Source organism: Lithobates pipiens, unplaced genomic scaffold, assembly GCF_037356315.1.
Source record: "Lithobates pipiens isolate NorthernLeopardFrog02 unplaced genomic scaffold, aLitPip1_a1.2 Scaffold_3, whole genome shotgun sequence".
NCBI classification, from domain to species: Eukaryota; Metazoa; Chordata; class Amphibia; order Anura; family Ranidae; genus Lithobates; species Lithobates pipiens.
This window is the reverse complement of record NW_027507790.1, coordinates 43448641-43473421: the sequence shown is the minus strand read 5'-3', so window position 1 is coordinate 43473421 and position 24781 is coordinate 43448641. Positions and strand designations below refer to the sequence as shown.

The following is a 24781-nucleotide window of genomic DNA, read 5'->3' as shown; positions in this document are numbered from 1 at the left end:
TTTGTGTTTCTTCCATTTGCGAATAATCACACCAACTGTTGTCCCCTTTTCACCAAACTGCTTGGTGATGGTCTTGTAGTCCATTCCAGTCTTGTGTAGGTCTACAATCTCGCCCCTGACATCCTTGGACAGCTCTTTGGTCTTGACCATGATGGAGAGATTAGAATCTGATTGTGTCTGTGGATAGGTGTCTTTTATACAGATAACAAGCTGAGATTAGAAGTCCCTTTTTAAGAGAGTACTCCTAATCTGTTTGGTACCTGTGTAGAAAACACCTGGGAGCCAAAAATCTTGCTGATTGAAAGAGGATCAAATACTTATTTCACTCATTAAAATGCTAATCAATTTATAACTTTTTTGAATTGTGTTTTTCTGAATATTTTTGTTCTGTGTCTCACTGTTAAAATAAACCTACCATTAAAATTGACTGATCATTTGTTTATCAGTGGGCAAACATACAAACAAAATCAGCAGGGGATCAAATACTTTTTTTCCCTCACTTTATTTCCTTTTAATTGTGGGTTTAGATACTGTCAGCTAAAATTTTTCCCCTTATTAACAGATGTGTTTAGACTGATGCTTTTTCATTTTGGGGTAAACTTCTACTTAAGATTAATAAATGCAAAATATACAGTTCCCCAATTGTACCCAATTAAAATAAAGTTTGATTACCACACTCATTTTACCCATGCTTATTGTATAGGCCTATTTTGTATCAGATTTTAAATGTAGATATCCAACATAATCTACCAAGTTAATGATCTGACCAGCAGTCTGTTGCATATTATGTTTATCATACATGCACGCAGTATAAATTTGCACTGTTCTGCTAATAAATGTGGTGTTTATATGCTATTGTGGTAACATAACCATCACTGGATTGATTGATGCCTCTTTGTATTCAACAGCCTCTTCCTTCTTGTAAAGCTCTATGGAGGGATTACCGTGGCTGAATTCTCTTCTCGTCTCAGCCCTGGGGAGAGAAAGAAGACCTTGAAAGAGTTTGAGCAGGGGAAGCTACAGCTGTGAGTTGTCATGATGTACTAGCTTTGGTTTATTTTTTGTGAGTTTGGGTACATGTAATAAATTGCATCATATTTCATCAGTCTTGTATCCATCTGTACCCATATGTCATCAGTAATTGTTTTCATCTACATGTGAGTGTTTTGTTGTGGGTTTTTTTGTTTGTTTTTTTGGTGGACGTGTTGTGTACGTTTCTGTTCTGCATAGTTTAGAAAATCTCATTCACATATTGGTTTTTCATGTAGTCTAATAGTGTACCTGGCAATTGCCATTTTTTTTCTATGCTTCGGCTTCCTTTTCTGCTTATACAATGTTTGTTTCTGACAAATCTCTCTGTTTCATCGTTTTGTACAGGTTAATTAGTACAGATGCCACAGCCAGAGGAATAGACATTAAAGGAGTGAAGTGTATAATAAACTACGATGCTCCACAGTTCATCAGATCGTACATTCACAGGTGTGTCCATCTTTTAGTGCATACAGAATGGCATATTAAAGTTCACATCTATCTAACCATCAGTTTTATAAAATTTATCATCAAGGCTTCTGATCAGTGTAAATAAATTAATTGCATTAGTTATGTGCATAGGGAATGCTCAGAAGGCTTTTTACAAGCTCTGTGGAACACAGGAATTGCTTGATTGCTACAGCACTGTTTTGCTGGGAGATGGTGTTTGTGCCCATGCCAGTAAAGCAGTAACATATTCCTTTGGACCTTCTCCCAGTGTTTTCAGTAATTATTGCACTTTCTCCTATCTGCTTGGGATGGGACACTCCCAAGCCACTATGTAATCACTGCACAATAAGGCTGGCTATACACTAGTGGATTTTCATTAGAAAACTTTAATTTCAGAAAGGTTAGTGGAGTCAAACCACAGTGATGACAACATTTTGAAAGGAGTAGGATGAACCTCTCATTACAAAATTGAATGTTAAATTTTGAAGTACTATCGAATGACATTTGTCAAGACATCAATTGTTCTGATGAGAGTTGTCATCCAAACATTTATTTGAAAATCTACTAGTGTATAGCCAGCTCTAGCAAAGGTGTTCTGAGGAGGCAACTGATGCAGATTTTAGTTTTAATTAGTGGGACTGCTTTAGCAGTCCCACTATTGTTCGTTTTTTTAAAATTTATTAATCATCTTTTTAATTTTATTATTATTATTCCTTAAGTTTTTTGGCTCTGTGTAACAGAAATTCTGCATACTTTCAGCTATTAAAGCCATTCAACTTTTAAAATGTTCAGCTGGTGATGGGACGACTTAAACTTTTTTTTTCTACTATTTATACTTTTTAAAATATTAAGCTTTTTAACATTGAAGTCAATGAGAGCATGCTTAAAATCCTTAAAATCTTCTTCCGCTACCAAAAGTTTAAGCTCCTTCATTCTTTTACCTACAGACGCCAAACACTTTAAAATGTTCACAAAATATTCAGCTATCTGGCTATATCTTTTCAGTTTGATATCTTTTACAGTTTTTGTGAAAAAGCGGTTTTAAGTTTAGTGACCATTTGAGAAAATTTCATTAAATGAAGGCATCCAGGCTTTTGTTGTCTGTTTTGTTTCCATGGTTACCAAAGCTTCTTATACACAGTGATGGGCAGTGGGGGGAGGCGACTGGAGCATCTGAGATTACAGAGCCCGCAGGAGAGCACAGAGACACCATGTACTGATTTATAATAGAGGAATATGACGGGGCAGTTTTGATGGTGGCAATATGACGGGGCAGTTTTGATGGTGGCAATATGACGGGGCAGTTTTGATGGTGGCAATATGACGGGGCAGTTTTGATGGTGGCAATATGACGGGGCAGTTTTGATGGTGGCAATATGACGGGGCAGTTTTGATGCTATTCAGCATTCTCACACATTTTCTAGTTACACCTACTATGTTCTCTGCTGCCACACATCAAATAGAAGGAATATGCTGTTCAGCCAGAAAGGTAAGCGAAGCGTACAGATGCTTATGGCAATACCCAGTGGCTTCTGGCCTATCTCTGTAGAGCTACAAGTCCTGGCAAACCTACTGATATGCAATCTATAGATCAAAGAGTTTGCCAAGCTCCAACACAGGATGGAACTGTGGGAGTTTCAAGTAGCACAGTGCCATGTCCTAAACATCACTAGTTAAATAGAAAAATTGACTTTCCAGGCAACAATTATAAAAAAATAATGTAAACTTTATTAAACACATAATACAAGAAAAACATTTAAAATATTGCAGATAAAATGCAAAAAATAGCTAAATCTCTCCAATATGGAGCATGAAAATCAGGACCATATCAATACAGATATATATAACACTGTATTGAATTGTGACATACAACAAAGCTCTACATGTTTCACAAAAATCGCTTCAGGAGCTTGATAAATATTCTAGAGGAGAAAAAAAGGGCAATCAATAACATTTATAATGTTTTGTAGAGGTAGTTTAAAGTCTCGAGTTTGCAGGGAATACCAAAAAACTAATCAAAGGAGGGCTCAAACCAGGGCATGCAGAGAGTGCAACGGATCACGTGGGGATGTGCCTAGTAGGATAGTCTGAGCGTGTAAAATACAAAAACACCAGAAATAAGGCAAGTGTTCAAAGCCTAATATGAAATGGGCGAGAAACCCAGAACAACTAAGATAAAATAGATAAGATAGCTCACACCGTAGGGGGAAGGAAAGTCAGATGTTAGAATCCTAACCAGGCTACCTTAATAGAGAAACATAATTGGCATTGGCCTAAACACAGTTCCACTTACAATAAAGCTCACGGTCATGCAACATTTATTCAGGCCAATACCAATTATGCTTCTCTATTAAAGTAGGCTTGTCAGGATTCTAACACCTGACCAGCTCAGATTATCCTACTAGGTACATCCCCACAAGTGATCCTTTGCACTCTCTGCATGCCCTGGTTTGAACCCTCCTTTGATTGCCTTTTTTTTTATATTCCCTGCAAACTCCTAAGACTTTATACCACTACTACAAAAGATTATAAATGTTATTGATTGCCCTTTTTTTTCCTCTCCCCTAGAATATTTATTAAGCTCCTGAAGCGATTTTTTGTGAAACATTTAGAGCTTTGTTGTATGTCACAATTCAATACAGTGTTATATATCTGTATTGATATGGTTTGGATTTTCATGATCCCCCCCCCCCCCCCCCCCCCCGAGTCCCTCGTCACATCAATTGATTGAAAGAAATTGGGTTCTGCTGCTGCCCGGGTCTCTGTATGAAGAGGAAGAGAAGGGAGAGATTGAGGACTCCTCAGGTAAGTGTTAAGGGAGGTGGGGAGGACAGAAAGCTGTAAAACATTTTTTAATTCAATCTTATTTTATTCATATAGAAAAACAAGAGAAAAAGAAAAAAATTTAACATTGCAAACATTCGTAAGGTACACCAACAATAGGTATCGTGTGCATTGGAAAAAGAAAACGTGTCTAGGTTACATATAAATGGAGTGAAAACATGTTTATAAGGCCCATCAGGAGACCATCTGTGATAGCAACCCCTGAAAACATTACAGGTTAAAGTAAACTTCATCATTTCAGAGAAAGGGGTTCATAGGTATATATATATATATATATATATATATATATATATATATATATATGATAAACCTGTCTTTATGAAAAATATGTCGTAGGGTAGAGGTCGACCGATATATCGGCCGATATTTGCAGTTTTTTAATTAATCGGCATCGGCCGATTGTGCTGATAAAAAGCCGATTTAGAACTGCAGCAGGACTTTGAAATGACTTCTGTAATAGAAGTCAGTGTAAGTTGCCTGAGTCGTCATGGAAACGTCTTTCCTCCTCTCTGGGCAGCCTGCCAAGAAAAGAACAGAAAGATGCAATGTTTACACTTGAATGAATGAAGTCATCTCTGTGTGTAGAAGTTCTCAGTTTAACCATTTAAAGACTAAATCTTTTCTGACACTTGTTGCTTACAAGTAAAAATCCTGTATTTTCTGCCAGAAAATCACTTAGATCCCCCAAAAATTATATATAATTTTATAGCAGAGATCCTAGGGCAGTGATGGCGAACCTTGGCACCCCAGATGTTTTGGAACTACATTTCCCATGATGCTCATGCACTCTGCAGTATAGTTGAGCATCATGGGAAATGTAGTTTCAAAACATCTGGAGTGCCAAGGTTCGCCATCACTGTCCTAGGGAATAAAATAGCGGTTGTTGCAATATTTTATGTCACACAACATTTGCACAGAGGTCTTTCAAATGCATTTTTTTGGGGGAAAAAATACACTATTTAAAAAATAAAAATAAAATAAAAACAGTAAAGTTAGCCCATTTTTTTTTTTTCATCCAAAAGTTTTGACTACCTGTTTTTATTTAATATATAGTTTTTTTTTTTTTTTTTTATATCTAAATCATACATACAAGTAAACTGATTGGAGGTTTGTTTTGTTTAATAAATGTTTAAATGTAAGAAATTTTCTGTATCACTTATGAAGGCTGCTTTCACACTGGAGCGGGCAGGCGTTGATGGTAAAACGCAAGTTTTAGCGGCTCTTTACCATCATTTTAGCGGTGCTATTTGGCTGCTAGTGGGGCACATCTAACCCAGCTAGCGGCCAAGGAAGAGGTTAAATGCGCCCATGAAGCACTGCTGCCAAATCGCATTGCATGAGCTTCGGCAGTGGTGCCCATTCATATCAATGGGCAGGAGTGGTGGAGGAGCGGTATACACCACTCCAAACGTGCTGCTTGCAGGACTTTTTTTTAAGATCCTGCCAGCGCATCGCCTCAGTGTGAAAGCACTCTGTCTTTCACACAGACTGCAGGGGAGCCATTTGACGGCACTTTACAGGCGCTATTTTTAGCCCAAAAGCGCGTGAAAAACGCCCCAGTGGGAAAGGTGTGTTAGATCAAGGGGGATTAAAAAATAAATAATAATAAATAAAAAAGGAAAAAAATAAATAAAATAAAATCGGCCTAACATATCGGCCCAAAAAAATCAGCATCATATATCGGCTATCGGCCGCCATGATTTCTAAATATCGGCATCGGCCAGAGAAAAACCCATATCGGTCGACCTCTATCGTAGGGGTCACACATCGAATCAGTAACAATAGATAAGTGAAAGTCATTTGCTCAATGGATTCCTAAGGGTAAATTTAAATCTAGAACAAAAGGGAATAGAGGCAGGAAGATAGGGGACAAGAAACACTCCATCATAGTCCCAAGGCGACATCATCTAGGCCACTCTCAGCCCAGGAGATAAACTCAGAGTAGTATCGGAACACGGACCATGAAGTCCAAGTGAGAGAAAACTGTTCATCTTTACCATATTCCTCTGCCAACAGACGTTCCAGGTCCCTTATGCGGTACACTTTGGTAGCCCAATCCCCCAGGGAAGGCATGGTTGTCAATCTCCAGTGACTGGGAATCACTACTCTGGCCGCTGTCATAATACATATTTTTTGATGGATTTGAATTTATCAGGGAGTATAGATAAGAGCGCCACCTCAGGTGAAGGTTGAATGGAAGTTGCCATCAGTTTACAGTATAGTTTGATCTGTTACCAATATCCCTGTACAGGAGGGCATGCCCTGCAGATGTGGAGCATGGTACCATGGGAGCCAAGACACTGTTAACGGGTATCTGCCACTGCCGAGTTGAAATGGTGTATAGTCGAGGGGCATCTGTACCATCTCGCTACCAGTTTAAATCCTTTTTCCTGGGTCTTAGTGGCTAGGGATAGAGTGTGCATCAGGATAAAACATTTTTGCCAGTCAATAGGGGAGATAAAATGATGTAATTCTGCCTCCCAGGCCGCCGTAATTGGTGGAAGGTCAGGAGAGGCGATATTGAGCAAGAGGGAGTAAAGTTGAGATACCACATGTGTTGGAGGTTCCGCCTGCATGTGCAGTTCCTCAAATCCTGTTGGTTCAGCAAGGCTGTCTGGAATGGATGGGAAAGTCCGAATGTAAGAAGTAGTCTGTTGTCTCTGAAGCCACTGTATGGGGTGTTTGGAAGTCAAACCGTAAGGGGTATTTGTCCTTAAAGTGGGGTCTGCGCAAAGGACTTGGGCAAGTCTCCTATGATCTTCTTTTCGCCATGGTCCGAATCTGGTTCAATAAGCCCCTTCCGGACAGCATAAAACATTTTTCTTTAATCGTACATCATGGGACACAGAGCCATAGTAATTACTATGTGGGTTAGAGTCCACCTTCAGGTGCTGGACACTGGCACACCCTAAACAGGAAGTTACCTTCCCTATATAACCCCACCCACTACTGGGAGTATTTCAGTTTTTTTTCTCTAGTGTCTAAGGTGTTGGTCACAAGTGAAAATGTGCTGTGTTCCACTGGAGAAATCCTTGCTGGGGCTAGATATGCAGCGAGATCCATTCAAAGTGTCTTTTTGTGCCAAATTGAATGGAACCCGGGCCCTGTGTCCGAAGAAACAAGGTTTTGCCTGTAAACTCTTCACTTTTTCGAGAGCTGGACCCCGGGATCCAGTACTTTTTGGTATTAAGGCCATAAAGTTTTTCTGGCGGTGGTACTATTACAGGTCCAGGATTGTGGGTTTCCCTGAGGATCCCCGGCTCCTGAAGGTTTAACAGAACCCACCGTGAAGGGTGAAGATTGGGTCTGTTGGTTTTACCACAGTAAACACTGCGGCAGGAAAGGTAAGTGGAGTTTTCTAAGAAATGTTTGAATTTTCTTATGCAATGTCTCCTTTAATTAGTAAACGTTGTCATGCCTATGTGTCACCACTGGGGGCTGTATGGAGCACATACCTTCTCATGCTTCCTCAAGAGATCACACTGTGTTCGGAGCAGCAGGCTTCTTTTTCTCTCCAGCCAACAGCAGACCTCTGGTAAGTCGGGGGGGGGGGGGGTTCTCTTCTCCAGACACCCCCCACCTGTGCTGTATTCTCCCCCTCTTCATGAGGAAGAGCGTCGGAAGAAAATAACAGGGGGGGGGGAAAGAAAATGATCAGCACGCTGCTACTCGGCAGCTTCCAAGGCTCTCTCCTCGCCATTTTTTTTTCCCCTCACATGTCGGTCCTGTTGGATCAGAGGCCTGCACCATTATTACTTCTGCAAGCTGGCGGAGGGGCACAAGATCATAAATGTGCATGAAAGTGGTTTGGTGACACAAGCATTCCTTTTGACACATTTACTATTGCCTCAGGCTGAGCATTAATGGCAGCGGCAGTGGCTGACTATTGCTCAAGCAATGGATGCGATTTCTTCTGGTAGTACCTCTGCTTTGTGCATCAGGCTATGTTCAGAAGGGGGGTTGAAACACCCCCAAAAAGTAGCTAAAAGGGTCTCCCTCAACCTCTGGAAAGCCTACTCTACAAATGGCATCCTCCCCTGAAGGGGGGGGGGGGGGTGGCTGGTCAGAGTGAGCGTCATGGCCATGAAGTGTTTGCAACTGTTTAACACTGCAGCCCCTGTTCATTTTACTCCTTTTTTTTTCCCCTCAGCCATGGTAGGTTTTAAAAAAATAAATACATTTAGTGACTTTAATCGCATCCCAGTGTAGTCAAGATGTGACAGGTTCTCTTCCATTTTCCTAGGACCCTCAGACTGAGGAACTAGGGGCAGGAAAAGATGAATTCCCTCATGGGACCGTGGTGAGGCTAATGACTCCTCTTCTGAGGTGTCAAATGCGGGAGATTCAGCTTTTACAAACTGTAAGATTGATTGAACAATTTCTTGCTGAATGATCCACTCCACATTTATGTTCCCTTAACTGAGTGTTTGGGTTCACTAAGGCCTCCTCTAACTGTGCATGCTTTTTCCTGCACATTCTTTGTTGGAAAAGTTTTTTTTGTATCTGGAGGATCACCCAGATAAGCATTATTTTCCTTTCTAAAAAGTTTTCACACTTTATCCTAATGGTAGAGAAAATTCACTAAGTCGGGTATACCAGCAATTAACGCTACTATGTCCTTTGTGAGTAAGTTTGACTTGTCCGGCAGACAATACTCAAATACTTGGGGATCCATCAGATAAAACGTTGGAATTCCCATCTGGCAGGTTGAGTGTCTCAGCCTGCGCTGACAGTAATTGGTTGATCGTTGAGAGACCAGTTTAAACAGATGTTCAAGATTATCCTGATCAGCATGTACATTAGGCAGCTTTATGTTTGCAATAGTTGCTATGACAGATTCTATCCTTTAGGCCTTGCGCCCTTCGCTTAGCGTCATGCAAGAAGCTCCTGGCTGGTCTTCCTTTCTGATATACTCCTGGTATGGGAGGGGTTATATAGTAAGGCAACTTCCTGTTTAGGGTGTGCCAGTGTCCAGCACCTGAAGGTGGACTATAACCCACATAGTAATTACTATGGCTCTGTGTCCCGTGATGTACGATTAAAGAAAAGGATTTTACAGGTAAGGTGTTATAAAAATCCTACTTTAATCCTCGCAGTATTCATGTGCATTTTTTTTCCCCCTTACAATGATTCTTTCTATGCTAAAAATCTTTATATCTATCTAAAATACTTTTTTTAATGTTTTAATTTCCCCAGAACTTAGTTTTGGTAATGTAAGGTATAAATGTTTCTTTTAAAATTACGGTGTTATTTATAGAAAGTGAAAGGTCTGTGGTGAGATAAAAATTTGCTATGTAGAATATTTTTTCCAGTTCAAATGTTTGGCTATTCTTGTTATCACAGAGTGGGCAGGACGGCTCGTGCAGGGAAGACAGGTCTGGCATTCACAATGCTTCTGAAAATCCAGGTACGCTTTTCTGATTCAATAATGTACTAGTGTGCCTAGGTGATGGACCACTTCTGCTTTTGAAGAAGTTTTTTTTTGTTTTTCTTTTCAGCCATTTTTTTTTATTCTGACTGCTTATTGCCCTGGACTTGCTAGCAGCTTCCAGATTGATACCCCTCAGTGTTATGCCTTGGGGACCATACCTAGCCTTCACTGTGTGGGGCTGGCATGTAATGTTTGCTAAGGGGACTGTATTCTGTGTTAGTGTTTTGGGACCAGTTCCTGCCTATTGATAACCAACCCACAGTGCTTAGCACATGATACGGCAACATAGCCAAAGTAGGGAGTTATACTCTTTACTCTGTTACTCCTTGTTGTATTTGTCTTTAACATGTTTAGTGCAATAAGTAATATCTACTTAATTGTAAAATTTGGCATTTTTTTGCCCTCCCATACAGACTCAGGATGATTCCATAGTTGCAGCATGCTTCTTGGGTGACCCACTTCCACCCACCATAACTACCAAAAACACATACAGCATGTTTTCTGTGCTCCTGCCTTATGCTACTGAAACACAGCCACAATAACATGATCAGCAACTAGGTTATTGTGCCATCTGCATTATGGACACCCAAAACTTTTTTTCTTCTGAAACCCTTTCCATAAGTACTCCATCAGGGATCCATTCACTTTAGCAACGGTGAATCACAGTTGCAATGGACCTGGGTAAAAAAAGGGCTGACTAACAAGCATTCTGCAGATGGCCTACATGCAATTCAGAACCCCACTTTTGGTGGTAGCTGTTCCCTTTTCCCAGAACAATGTCATATTATGACACTGCTGCCCTCCTCTGACTCTAGTTCCCTCTAGGCTGCACACCATGGGGGCCATCTGACAATAGCAGATTTCTCCGCCACCGTGGCTAAATTATTCGTAAAACTCAGTACTCCAAGAACCATCAGTTTCCAGTGGCCAAAAACGCTACACTTCCTCTCCCTCCAGACTCTGTTCACAAATCAGAGATGGAGCCAACCAAACCAGTTTTAGGAGGAAATGGGGGAAAATAAGTGGGGATTCAGAATTTGTCGCAAAAGCTGCAGATTATTTTTAAACTCTGACGCTGCACAAACTAGTTTTTGTTTATCACTAGCTTATTCTCTACAAGTAAAACAAGCCTTTGTGGGCACCAAGATGCTGGCAGAATAAAAATACTTTTTTCATCCTTACACAAATTGAATGTGCACCACATGAGGATTGGCCTAAGCCATAGCCACTCCTATGCTTTTTGCTGAAATATGTCCCATGGGAAAGGAATTTAAGATCAACCCCTTAGGCTACTTTCACGCTGGGGCATTGCTGGTGGTAAAGCGACGCTATATATCCGCTTGCGGGCCAGTTTTAACCCCTGCTAGCGGACGAAAAAAGGGTTAAAGCCACCCGCCAGTTTTAACCCCCACTAGCGCACTAAAAAAGGGTTAAAACCACCCGCAAACCGCCGCTGCAGCGGCGCTTTGCAGGCGGCTTTGCAGCGCTGCCCCATTGTTTTCTATGGGAAGGGGCTCTTTAGGAGCAGTAAATGCACCGCTTCAAAGATGCGGCTTGCAGGACTTTTTGACCATCCTGCAAGCGCACTGCTCCACTGTGAAAGCCCTCTCAAACTTTTATCTTGTTATCTTATCTTATTTTTTGCACTTTATTGTAATATTGCACTACTAGCTATTATTAAGGTCATCCTATGGTTATGTTATCTATTTGACCTTATCTTTGCGCTATTGCATATTTGCACATTGATTCTGTGGAGATTTACTGTATTTATATTTGTTGCACATGCATTTTTTTACTTATTAATAGCTGATTCTGATTGCTATATACATTTTTTTCTTTTTTTTTGGTATATTTAGTACTGAGTTCTATTCCTCTAGGTAGCGCCACATTACCCCTCTTTTTTATTATTCAACCTATTTGGGGAATGTCATAATAAATTCATCATACTTTCTTTCCCAGCAAGACTTGAACCCCTAAGTCCACGAAGCCTTTCAACAAATCCGCCTCAAAATAGAGGGATCCCCCCCCACTGGGGAGTGGGTAGGCATCAATTGGCATTTTCTTCTGCTTGAGAGTTCTAGGCCAGATGGTAGCCTTTATTTGGGCAGTTCCTTTTGCCCTTTTTAACTCCAGGTTACGTAATCTAAGAAACCTAACATTGTGAAACAAACGGGTCCACCCTCTGGATCATCCTATGCATCTATTCAGTGATCAAATTAACTTTACAGCAGTGGCCTGAACCATAAGGGGTCACGAGATGTCAAATTACCTTGACTTCGCAGTAGGTACCCTGGTGGTTCCTTGGACTTTATTTAGGATGATCTATGACTTCCCTCTGATAAAAGTTCTCCATTGACTTCTGGCAACAAGGAGGTAGAATGGTCATCCTGATGATCTTTGCACTAAATTGGCCAAGAAGAATGTGGCACACAGACATACTGACTCCTGGCAGATAAGCCCTGGCCTCTTCCAAAAAGACCTAGTTTACTAACGCAAGTCCCCCATCCCACCTTGCTTCTCAGTCACTGGCTTTAACTGCAGGCCTGATGAAACCCAGGTCCTGAAGGATAGAAGCATCTCTGACAAGATATACCATTGCACATAGAAGGCTTACTTTGCCTGGTGCAAGCACAGACAGCTGAAGTCTAGGAAATATGTTTGTACTTTGTACAGACCTTACTGCAGTCTGGTCAACACAAGCACCTGGACCTGAGTATTCTTAAAGTGTTACTAAACCCAGGACCCTGTATTCACTATATGTGGTCTCCCACAGTACACAAAACATGGCATTGTAATCATTTTAGTGATTGTAAATGTAAACTGCTAAATACCTTTTTTCATCAGCAGTCTTGTGACTTCTATCAGTTCCTGGTTAAAGCTTGTAGGAGGAGTTTTCATACTGTGCTGAGCTGTCCTATCAGGATCAAGGACCCCTGACCCTCTATCATCACAGTGTTGATTGGCCCCATGCTGATCACATGCACTCTCCCAAGAAAAAAAACATCTCTAGCAATACATACCAAACTTAGCATGTGCCGCCTGACTCCAGTAACTCTGTCTTATCTGGACCTGTTCTGGAGTGAGTGAAGGAAGAGGAGGATCTGTGCATACAAGATCAAACAGCCTTTTTGCACAATGCAGAGGATTAACCCCTTAGGTACCACAGTGAGTATACCAAACATGCTTTACTGCATAAACAGACTGATTTTACTGTTGGTTTAACACTTTAAGGGAATTCAAACCTGTGTCACCTTGGGTTCTCAACCTGGTGCTCTGTGTACTCCATGGAACCCCCCTTTTAGCCGATTGCAGATATATCTTAGGGAGATCCTCTATGTAAGGTTGCCTTCCTGGTTGGCATTATGTCTGTTAGGCATGTTTCTGAGCTGGCATCCCTTTCTTGTGGAGAGCCTTTTCATGTACTGCACAGGGACATGGCGGTCTTGTAGCCAAGACCTTCTTTTTTTTTTTTTTAACTGGATGACCTCTTCTCTTCTTTCCACCTCAATGAGAATATTGTCCTCCCTTCCCTCTGATCTGATCCTGGACATGCTACAGACATTTTGGTACACTGCTTGGATATTGTCAGGGTCTATCTGGCAGCAACGACTTCGGTTAGCAAAACGGAGTCCCTTTTGTCTTGCTCGTAGGCTCTCCTAGAGGACATACTGCCTCCGCTACACCATTGCCAGGTGGATCACACAACTTATTTCCATGGCCTATGCCCATTAGAAAGGGTTCCTTCTTTCCTTAGAGCTCATTTCACCAGGTTTGTTGGTGTCTCTTGACCTTTCCCACACCAAGCATCTGTACTGTACGTTTGGAAGACCACCACCTGGTCCTCTGTTCACATATGCTCCAGGTTTTCAGGTTTTACCCACTGAACGTTATTTCCAAAAGGTGCCTGACTAGCTATCTTATCTCATAATGTTACAGATTTTTTGTATTAATTTACACATATAATCTAACCTTAATTATGAGCTCTTAGTCTGCCGATCTTATCACTTGCTCATATTACTCCCTCAGGAGCAGAGGTATTTCAATATGTTGAAAGAAGCTGGAGTACCAAAGCTACTGAAGCAACTAGTGAAGAGGGACAACCTGAGGCAATTTGAGCAGAGATATGAAGAGGCTCTTTCTCAACTACAGAAGGCTGTTAAGGTAATGTATTGGATACTTCATATTTCTGAGTGTTAAAGAAGTACATAGGTTATTATTCTCTCTGTTAGACTACTTTCACACGGAGGCAGATTTTTCAGGCATTTTAGCGCTAAAAATGGCGCCTATAAAGCACCTGAAAACTGCCTCTCATGCCACCCCAGTGTGAGCCTGAGTGCTTTCACACTGGGGTGTGGTGCTCTTGCAGGACAGTAATAAAAAAAGTCCTTCAAGAAGCATCTTTGGGGCAGTTTGGGAGCGATGTATACAGCGCTCCTAAACCGCCCCTGCCCGCTGGAATGAATGGACAGCACTTCTGAAGTGCCGCAACACAGGCGCTGTGAACCCCTTCTTCAGCCGCTAGCGGAGGTAAATGCAGCTAAAACTAACGGCGATTTACCGCTAACGTACCCACCTCCACAGTGTGCAGGTACCCTTAGACTTCCAGGAGTCTGGGCTTTCCTGTTTACTACAGGGTGGATAAGTATAATTTTCTCCAGGCTGCTGAGCTGTCAAATAACGAAGCCTTTTTTTTTTTTCTTGTAATCCTGACAGCCCATTCAGTCAGCACTGAGCTCAGGCAGCTGGCTTATCAGGGAGATAATACTTTTTATTATTTGTAAGGTGCATATAAAGGCAAATCTTTATTTTACGTTTTGAATAGATTAGGGAAGACCTTTTCCCTTTGCAACATTTAAATTGCTGTCTGTGTCTCCATTGGGGAAATGTTTTTTTTTTTTTAAATTGGTACCCATTGTCAGCCAGAGAGATGTTAAGGGAAGATTACATATTTTAGAGTTGTGCCTCAAAGGCCTCAGTGAAAATCTTCCGAGGACAAATGTTCTGGTGATAACTGCCCAAGAGAGAACACCCCTCATTTTGGAGAGATGCCTTTTCACTTCTGTGAAAGTTCTCCAAGAAAAGTAAGTGAAAGGGAATCTTCTCAGCAGAACACTCGGGATTGAAAACTGGCTACAAGGGCACGCGTGCAGAGGGTGGTGATAAATGGGGAATACTTGGAATGGTCAGGGGTTTCAATTTACAAATACCGTACTGGTGACCCCACAACAGGGATAAAACTTTTTTGCGGCAGGTAGTTTTAATAAGACACGTGGCCACTCAATAAAATTACAAGAAAAGAGGATTAACCTTAAACTGCGTAGAGGGTTCTTTACTGTAAAAGCAGCAAGGATGTGGAATTCCCTTCCATAGGCGGTGGTTTCAGCGGGGTGCATCAATAGTTAAAAAAAACTATTAGATAAGCACCTGAACGACCACAACATACAGGGATATACAATGTAATACTGACATAAAAACACACATGTAGGTTGGACTTGATGGTCTTTTTTCAACCTCACCTACTATGTAACACAGGCAGCATAAGATAACCTGGTAGAGAGTTTTAACCCTTCCTTACTGTATCCAAAAAAATAAAATGTGGCTATACTTATTCTTAAAGTACAAACCCAACAAATTCTCAAAAAAAAAATAACTTGGGGGGGGGGGGGGGCGCCCTGCGGCCCCCCCACCCCAAAGCACCTTGTCCCCATGTTGATGAGGACAAGGGCCTCTTCCCGATAACCCTGGCCGTTGGTTGTCGGGGGTCTGCGGGCAGGGGGCTTATCGGAATCCGGGAGCCCCTTTAATAAGGGGGCCCCCAGATCCCGCCCCCCCCCTATGTGAATGTGTAAGGGGTTCATCGTACCCCTACCCATTCACTTGGGGAAAAAATTTCAATAAAAAACACAACACAAGTTTTAAAAGTAATTTATTAATCCGCTCCGGGGGTCTTCTTCCTACGTCGGAGGGTCTTCTGACGACTTCTCCGCTCTGTTCAGCCTCTTCTCCCGCCATCTTCTCCCTGGCTCCTCCACTGTCTTCTTGCAGCTCTTTTACTAGCGGAGGAGCCAGGTCTCCTCCGTCCATCTTCCCTCTTCTTTCTTCCCTCTTCTTTCTTCTTCCGATGTTGACCCGGCGCTGTCTTCTGCTGTACTGGCTTGTGCGACGTGCGCGGCGACTTATATAGGTATAGGGCGTGGTCACCGGGTGATGTCACGCGGTGACCCTCCCATTTATGACCTCACAGTCCCCGCATGCCCCAGCAAAGGGGTGGGGTCACAGTGTGACATCACCTGGTGACCACGCCCTATACCTATATAAGACGTCGCACAAGACAGTACAGCAGAAGACAGCGACGGGTCAACATCGGAAGAAGAAAAGAAGAGGGAAGAAGGACGGAGGAGACTGGGCTCCTCCACTAGTAAAAGAGCTGCAAAAAGACAGCGGAGGAGCCGGGAGAAGATGTTGGAGAGCAGGAGAAGAGGCTGAACAGAGCGGAGAAGTCGTCAGAAGACCCCCGACGTCGGAAGAAGACCCCCGGAGTTGATTAATAAATTACTTTTAAAACTTGTGTTGTGTTTTTTGACATTTTTTCCACAGGTGAATGGGTAGGGATACGATGTACCCCTTACTCATTCACATAGGGTGGGGGGCCGGGATCTGGGGGCTCCCGTCGCCCGCAGACCCCGAAAACCAATGGCCAGGGTTGTCGGGAAGAAGCCCTTGTCCTCATCTACATGGGGACAAGGTGCTTTGGGGTGGGGGGGGCCGCAGGGCGCCCCCCTTCCCCAAAGCACCAACCCCCCCATGTTGAGGGCACGTGGCCTGGTACGGTCCAGGAGGGGGCGCTCGCTCGTCCCCACCCCCTTCCTGACCGGTCAGGCTTCGTGCTCGGATAAGGGTCTGGCATGGATCTGGGGGGGAACCCCACGCCGTTTTTTCGGCGTAGGAGGTTCCCCTTAAAATCCATACCAGACCTAAGGGCCTGGTATGCTCCCGGAGGGGGGACCCATGCGTTTTTTTTTTTTTTTTTGGCGTGGAGTTCTCCCTTGAGAGCTCATTGTCTGATTGGCCACGGCCAAAGTCGCCTGGCCTGGGGCGAATTAAAGTCGTGTTGTAAGTCGCCCCAAGTCGTGTTGACAAGTTGTGTCCAAGTTGCCTACAAAAGTCGCGTTGGAAGTCGTGTTGCCCCTGTGTGAACCGGTTCTCAGGGTTCAGGCTACACTATTAAAATGTATTATTAATTCCAATTGTAACAAATGCCCAAGAAGCCCCACATATCACAGGCAAATGGCTGATTGAAAGGGCTTGGCTTCTAGATGATAATGGAGGAAGCCTAATTTTAAATTTAATTAAAGGAGTTGAAAAGGCAGAAGGTTTTTATATTCTTGCATTCTATGCAGCACCCCCCAATTACCTACCTAAGCCCCTTCTCTCTCCAGAAATGTCCACAATCCCCTCAGCCATTCAGGACACTCCTCCTGATTGGCTGAGACAGAGCAGCGGTGCCATTGGCTCCCGCGGCTGTCAATCAAAGTCTGCCAATCGGGGTAGAGAGGGGTTGGGCTCCATGTCTGAATGGATACATGGAGCTCTGACTCGGCTTGGTTGCCCCCTGTAGCAAGCTGCTGGCTGAGGGGCACTCAAAGGAGGGGAGGCGCTGCTCTGTGCAAAACCAACTGCACAGAGGAGGGAAGTATAACATGTTTATTTTTATTTTTTAAATGAGCTTTTACAATCACTTTAATGTGCACCTGCCTTAAAGTGGAGTTACACCCAAGAAAAAAAAATTCATGAATATTCCTAAAAAAAAAAAAAAAAAAACATAAATGGCTGTTGCTAGGGGGTCCCCCCTAGTCTGCCTCCTTCAGTGCATGGGCTCGTGACATCACTTCCCCTCGGCACAGGAAGGGCTCAGCTCTGCTCCCTCCCTCTTGTCAATCATCTGGGACACATGACAGGTTTCAAATGATTGTGTAGCCAATCACGGAGTGCCGCTTGAAACCACAGCCGGGCACCCACATTTACAATGCTGGCGCCACCGTACGGAGGGGGAGACGAGCGGCGCGCATCGCTGGACCTGTCCCAGGTCATCAGCTGCAGTATTTGTAGCTGCTGACTTTTATTTTTAAATGGCAATACTACTTTAATAAGGATATCTGTGTGTGCTTGTATGTCTTACACCTGAGCAGAGCAAGTGTTCCATTTCTGCTAAGGGACTGTTCATTTAGTGTACTTTGTCACTACTTCATTTAAAAAATGAATACATATTAGAGCTGCACGATTCTGGCTAAAATGAGAATCACAATTTTTTTGCTTAGAGGATAGATCACGATTCTCTCACGATTCTCGCAGCATATCATCTTTCACATTAAAACAAAAAAAAATTGTGCTAACTTTTTACTGTTTTTTTATTTTTTATTTATTGAAGTGTAATATATATATATATATATATATATATATATATATATATATATATAATTTTCCATATTTTATAGTGTGTGTGTATATATAATATAATATATACATACACACACACTGCCTTGAAAAAGTATTCATATCCCTCGAACATTGTCATGTTACAACCAAAGACGTAAATGTGTTTTATTGGGATTTTATGTGATAGGCCGACACAAAGTGGCACATAATTGTGAAGTGGAAGGAAAAATGATAAATGGTCTTCAAAATTATTTACAAATAAATATCTGGAAAGTGTGGCCATGCATTTGTATTCAGCCCCCTTTACTCTGATACCGCTAATTAAACTCTAGTGGAAACACTTGCCTTCAGAAGTAACCTAATTGGTAAATAGTGTGTAATTTAATTTCAGTATAAATTCAGCTGTTCTGTGAAGCCCACAGAGGTTTTTTAGAGAACCTTAGTGAACAAACAGCATCATGAAGGCCAAGCAATACACCAGGCATAAAGTTGCCATTGTTGAAAGAAAGCCATAAGAATTCTCATTTGCACATTTGCAAGAAGCCACATGGGGGGCACAGCAAACATGTGGAAGAAGGTTCTCTGGTGAGATGAGACCAAAATTTAACTTTTTGGGCTAAAAGCAAAATGCTATGTGTGGTGGAAAACTAACACTGCACGTCACCCTGAACACATTATACCCGCTGTGAAACATGGCGATGGCAGCATCATGTTGTGGGGATGCTTTTCTTCAGCAGGGACAGGGAAGCTGGTCAGAGTTGATGGGAAGACGGATGGAGCCAAAATACAGGGCAATCTTAGAAGAAAACCTTAGTCTGTAGTCTGTTAGTCTGTAAAAGACTTGACTGGGGCGGAGGTTCACCTTCCAGCAGGACAACAACCCTAAACATACAGCCAGAGCTACAATGGAGTGATTTGGATTATAGCATATTCATGTGTTAGAATGGCCCAGTCAAAGTCTAGACCTAAATCCAATTGAGAATCTTTGGCAAGACTTAAAGATTACTGTTCACAGATGCTCTCCATCCAATCTGACAGAGCTTGAACTATTTTATAAAGAAGAATAGGCACAAATTTCACTTTCTAGATGTGCAAAGCTGGTAGAGACATCCCCAAAAAGACTTGCAGCTGTAATTGCTGCTGAAGGTGGTTCTACAAAGTTTTGACTCAGGGGGCTAAATACAAATGCACACCACACTTATCAGATATTTATTTGTAAAGAAAATGTTGAAAACCGTTTCTCATTTTCCTTCCACTTCACAATGATGTCCCACTTGTGTTGGTCTATCACATACAATCCCAATAAAATCCATTTACTTTTTTGGTTGTGACATAATAAAATGTGGAAAATTTCAAGGAGTGTGAATACTTTTTCAAGGCCCTGTATTATCTAAAATTAGATAAATGAGTTCTAGAGTCATTGAAACATCATTGTTTACTTTTTATTGTCTTCCACAGGATGAACGAGCTCAGAAACGTTGTTGAATTGTGAATTCCTCTCACTGCTATTGGAAGATATTTGGTTCCATTTTTGGAACTGTTAGTCTTCATGAACTAGCATCCCCTGAGGTGTAATCTGGTAGAACTTTACAGAGGAAGACCATCATTCTTCATGCTCATGACAAATCGGATATACTGCCAGTTTCCCCCCGTGTGCTGCAAAAACGTTTGTGTTGTGCACCAATGTTTTAGGGAACAACATGCATACAACATACAAAGCCTTTAATAATATAAAGGCTGATTAGTATCACTGATGAATTATTTAAATATTTACATTTTCCTTTTGATACTGATGAAATCTATATACAGAAGAGAACTTCAGATGCTTTTTATTAAAGGAAATCTCCAATCCAAGGTTATAAATTGTTTATCCAATCAGATTCTTTGGTTCTGAGTGTTGTAGCCCCAGATTTATAGCTACACAGGTAAATTGGTACCTTACTCCAGTTACCATGGATTTTATCAATGTAGATAGCAGTTGTTAAAAAAACAAGAGGTGTGAAAATTTGGGATACCACCTAAACTATAGCTATATATCCAATCCAATCGTGCCATGAAATCTGGTTCAGGTTTCAGTGGTTTGGGTTATATGCCTGAAAGTGTGAATTGTCAAATCTCCAGGGTAGAGATGTATAAAAAAAAAAAAAAAAAATGGGCATTATATGTAGTTCATAGATGGTATTTTGGTGTGGTAGATGATGGCCTCTATCAAATTTCTTGTAAAGCAGTTGGCCCCTCTGTCCAAAATATGCATCTCACTGTCCTCAGAAAGAATGTCCAATTTTGGCATTAAACACTTGCCGACCGGCGCACGCCGATGTACGTCGGCAGAATGGAACGGACAGCCAAATTGGGGTACAGGTACGTCCCTTTAAATTTGCCGCAGTGCCATTGCATGCGCGCCGCCTGCCAAGACCTCCATGAGTCCGATTGCGGGTCCCGCGGACTCTATCACCGCGGGGATACCCGCGATCGCCTCACAGAAAGGAAGAACAGGGAGATGCTAATGTAAACAAGCATCTCTTTGTTCTGCCTAGTGACAGTGTCACTGATCTCTGCTCCCTGTGATCAGAGCAGAGATCGGTGACGTGTCATACACAGCCCCCCCCCCAGTTAGAATCACTCCCCAGGGCTCACTTAACCCCTATACTGCCACCTAGTGGTTAACCCCTTCACTGCCAGTGTCATTTACCCAGGAATCGGTGCATTTGTATAGCACTGATTGCTGTATAAATGACAATGGTCCCAAAAATGTCCGATGTGTCCATCATAATGTCACAGTCACGATAAAAATCACTGATCGCCGCCATTACTAGTAAAAAAAAAAAATGCCATAAAACTATCCCCTATTTTGTAAACGCTATAACTTTTGCGCAAACCAATCAACAAACGATTATTGCGGGGGTTTTTTTTGTAGTTTTTTTTACCAAAAATATGTAGAATACGTTTCGGCCTAAACTGAGGGAAAAAAAGTTTTTTTTTATATATTTTTGGGGGATATTTATAGCAAAATGTAAAAAAATATATATATTTTTTTTTTTCAAAATTGTCGCTCTTTTTTTGTTTATAGTTCAAAAAATAAAAACCGCAGGGGTGATCAAATGCCACCAAAAGAAAGCTCTAGTTGTGTGAAAAAAAGGACGTCAATTTTGTTTGGGAGCCACGTCACACAACTGCACAATTGTCTGTTAAATTGACGCAGTGCCCAATTGCAAAAAGTGCTCTGGTCAGGAAGGGAGTAAAATCTTCCGGGGCTGAAGCGGTTAAACAAGAGGAACAATTTCTATATGATAAAAGAAGTTTATAATCCTTTTGCTTTTTTTTTTTTTTGTAGAAGTGGTCTGTTCTACTAATTTACACACCCCTGAGGAAAGAATGAACTTCGTGTTTTCCGTGTATGCTCTGCCACGGTGTCCTCATCGTGGTATCTTTGAATTATGTAGAATGTATACATTTATGTGACTCGCACTATGTTGTCTTTACTCTGCACCAGCCTTAACCTGTTTTTAACTATTTTGTTAATAATAAAATTTAGGGCTGAAACAACTAATCGATTAATCGACAACTAATCGATTATGAAATTAATCGATTACTATTTTCATAATCGATTAAGCGGCCAGTAACATAATGAGGTTAAAAAAAAACTAAAATTAGCCCTTTATAGTACAAAAAGAGCAAATAATCGCTACTGTAAATATTACTTTCACAGTTCTACAGTAAAAAAATGAACCCCTTAAAGTAGTGATTATCTGTTTTTTTTTTTTTTTTTTTTTTTTTTTTATATACTATAAAGGGCTCATTTTAGTCTTTTCAACCCCATTATGTTACTAAATGTCTTAGACCCCTTTCACACCAGGGTGTTTTGCAGGCGCTATAGCGTTAGAAATAGCGCCTGCAATCCGCCCTAAAAAAGCTGCACCATTGTTTGTAGTGTGAAAGCCCGAGGGCTTTCACACTACAGCGGTGCACTGGCAGGGCATCATGGAAAAGTCCTGCCAGCAGCTTCTTTGGAGCGGTGAAGGAGCGGTGTGTTTACCGCTCCTCCACCGCTGCTCCCCATTGAAATCAATGGGGCAGCGCTGTAATACCACCGGCAAAAGCCTATTGCGGCGTATTGCCGGAAGTTTTAACCCTTTCTCGGCCGCTAGCAGGGGGTAAAAGCGCCCCGCTAGCGGCCGAAATGCGCTGCAAATCCGGCGGTAACACACTGCTAAAAATAGCTGCGTTTTACCTCCCACGCTATGGGCGGTGTGGTGTGAAAGGGGTCTAAGACTTGGTTCACATCTATACAGTGCCTTGCGAAAGTATTCGGCCCCCTTGAACTTTTCAACCTTTTGCCACATTTCAGGCTTCAAACATAAAGATATAAAATTTTTATTTTTTTGTGAAGAATCACCAACAAGTGGGACACAATTGTGAAGTGGAACGAAATCTATTGGATTTTTGAAACTTTTTTAACTAATAAAAAAATTAAAAGTGGGGTGTGCAAAATTATTCAGCCCCCTTGCGTTAATACTTTGTAGAGCCACCTTTTGCTGCGATTACAGCAGCAAGTCGCTTGGGGTATGTCTCTATCAGTTTTGCACATCGAGAGACTGAAATTCTTGCCCATTCTTCCTTGCAAAACAGCTCGAGCTCAGTGAGGTTGGATGGAGAGCGTTTGTGAACAGCAGTTTTCAGCTCTTTCCACAGATTCTCGATTGGATTCAGGTCTGGACTTTGACTTGGCCATTCTAACACCTGGATATGTTTATTTGTGAACCATTCCTTTGTAGATTTTGCTGTATGTTTGGGATCATTGTCTTGTTGAAAGATAAATCTCCGTCCCAGTTTCAGGTCTTTTGCAGACTCCAACAGGTTTTCATCCAGAATGGTCCTGTATTTGGCTGCATCCACTTTCCCTCAATTTTAACCATCTTCCCTGTCCCTGCTGAAGAAAAGCAGGCCCAAACCATGATGCTGCCACCACCATGTTTGACAGTGGGGATGGTGTGTTGAGGGTGATGAGCTGTGTTGCTTTTACGCCAAACATATCGTTTTGCATTGTGGGCAAAAAGTTTGATTTTGGTTTCATCTGACCAGAGCACCTTCTTCCACATGTTTGGTGCGTCTCCCAGGTGACTTGTGGCAAACTTTAGACGAGACTTTTTATGGATATCTTTGAGAAATGGCTTTCTTCTTGCCACTCTTCCATAAAGACCAGATTTGTGCAGTGTACGACTGATTGTTGTCCTATGGACAGACTCTCCCACCTCAGCTTTAGTTCTCTGCAGTTCATCCAGAGTGATCATGGGCCTCTTGGCTGCATCTCTGATCAGTCTTCTCCTTGTCTGAGCTGAAAGTTTAGAGGGACGGCCAGGTCTTGGTAGATTTGCAGTGGTTTAATACTCCCATTTCAAAATGATCGCTTGCACAGTGCTCCTTGAGATGTTTAAAGCTTGGGAAATCTTTTTGTATCCAAATCCAGCTTTAAACTTCTCCATAACAGTATTACGGACCTGCCTGGTGTGTTCCTTGGTCTTCATGATGCTCTCTGCGCTTTCAACAGAACCCTGAGACTATCACAGAGCAGGTGCATTTATACAGAGACTTGATTACACACAGGTGGATTCTATTTATCACCATCAGTCATTTAGGACAACATTGGATCATTCAGAGATCCTCACTGAACTTCTGGAGTGAGTTTGCTGCACTGAAAGTAAAGGGGCCGAATAATTTTGCACGCACCACTTTTCAGTTTTTTATTTGCTAAAAAAGTTTAAAATATCCAATAGATTTCGTTCCACTTCACAATTGTGTCCCACTTGTTGGTGATTCTTCACAAAAAATTAAAATTTTATATCTTTATGTTTGAAGCCTGAAATGTGGCAAAAGGTTGAAAAGTTCAAGGGGGCTGAATACTTTCGCAAGGCACTGTATGTTTATTGGTGCTTTTTGTAGAAACGCACTACAGTTCATTTACATGGTTTCCTATGGGACATGTTCATATCTGTGCTTTTTTTCAGCCGCTGCGTATTTGGAAAGGGTCAGGGACTTTTAAACGCAAAATGGTGCTTCTTTGGTTCAATATACTTTGCGTTTTTGAAGCAATTTGTGTTTTTTTAATCTGGCCAAAAAAAATGCAAAAACGCAATTTGCAGTAAAATCACGTGCGCAGAAATCAAACGCACAGCAAAAAGCATTGTACAAACAGATCAAAAGCAAACTGCGTAGGTGTGTACCGAGCCTTATGCTGGCCACACAGATCAATTTTCAGATGAGAATATTCAGACGAAAAATCTTTGTACATTCACTGAATGAAAGAATTTTGTTCGAAATTTTCACTTGTTTTTAACATTCTGTTTTTAAAATGAATATAATTTCTGAATGAAAATCCCATACAGTGTCTGAAAATTCCTTTGACCAAGCAGTTTTCTATTATTTCCAAATTTTCCCCTAACTGTGGTTGAAAATGAACGTCAATTTGACCCACTTTTTTTTTTTTTTTAACCACTTCCCGACCAGCGCACGACGATGTACGTTGACAGAATGGCACGGGCAGGCATATTGGCGTACATGTACGTCCAATCTTCAATGCCGCCCTGCCATCGG

General features: G+C 41.8%; 1 protein-coding gene across 1 annotated transcript in view; it reads left to right on the top strand.

Annotated features, from left to right (window-relative positions):
* DDX51 (DEAD-box helicase 51) overlaps positions 1–20053 on the top strand; it is a 41682-nt gene extending 21629 nt beyond the window's left edge. Inside the window, exons 11-15 of the mRNA XM_077461578.1 lie at positions 909–1025; positions 1378–1479; positions 9667–9730; positions 13781–13915; positions 19649–20053. Coding sequence (XP_077317704.1) covers positions 909–1025; positions 1378–1479; positions 9667–9730; positions 13781–13915; positions 19649–19675 — 445 coding nt within the window. The 3' untranslated portion in view covers positions 19676–20053. The remainder of the gene's footprint in view (positions 1–908; positions 1026–1377; positions 1480–9666; positions 9731–13780; positions 13916–19648) is intronic.
* The last annotated feature ends 4728 nt before the right edge of the window (positions 20054–24781 follow it).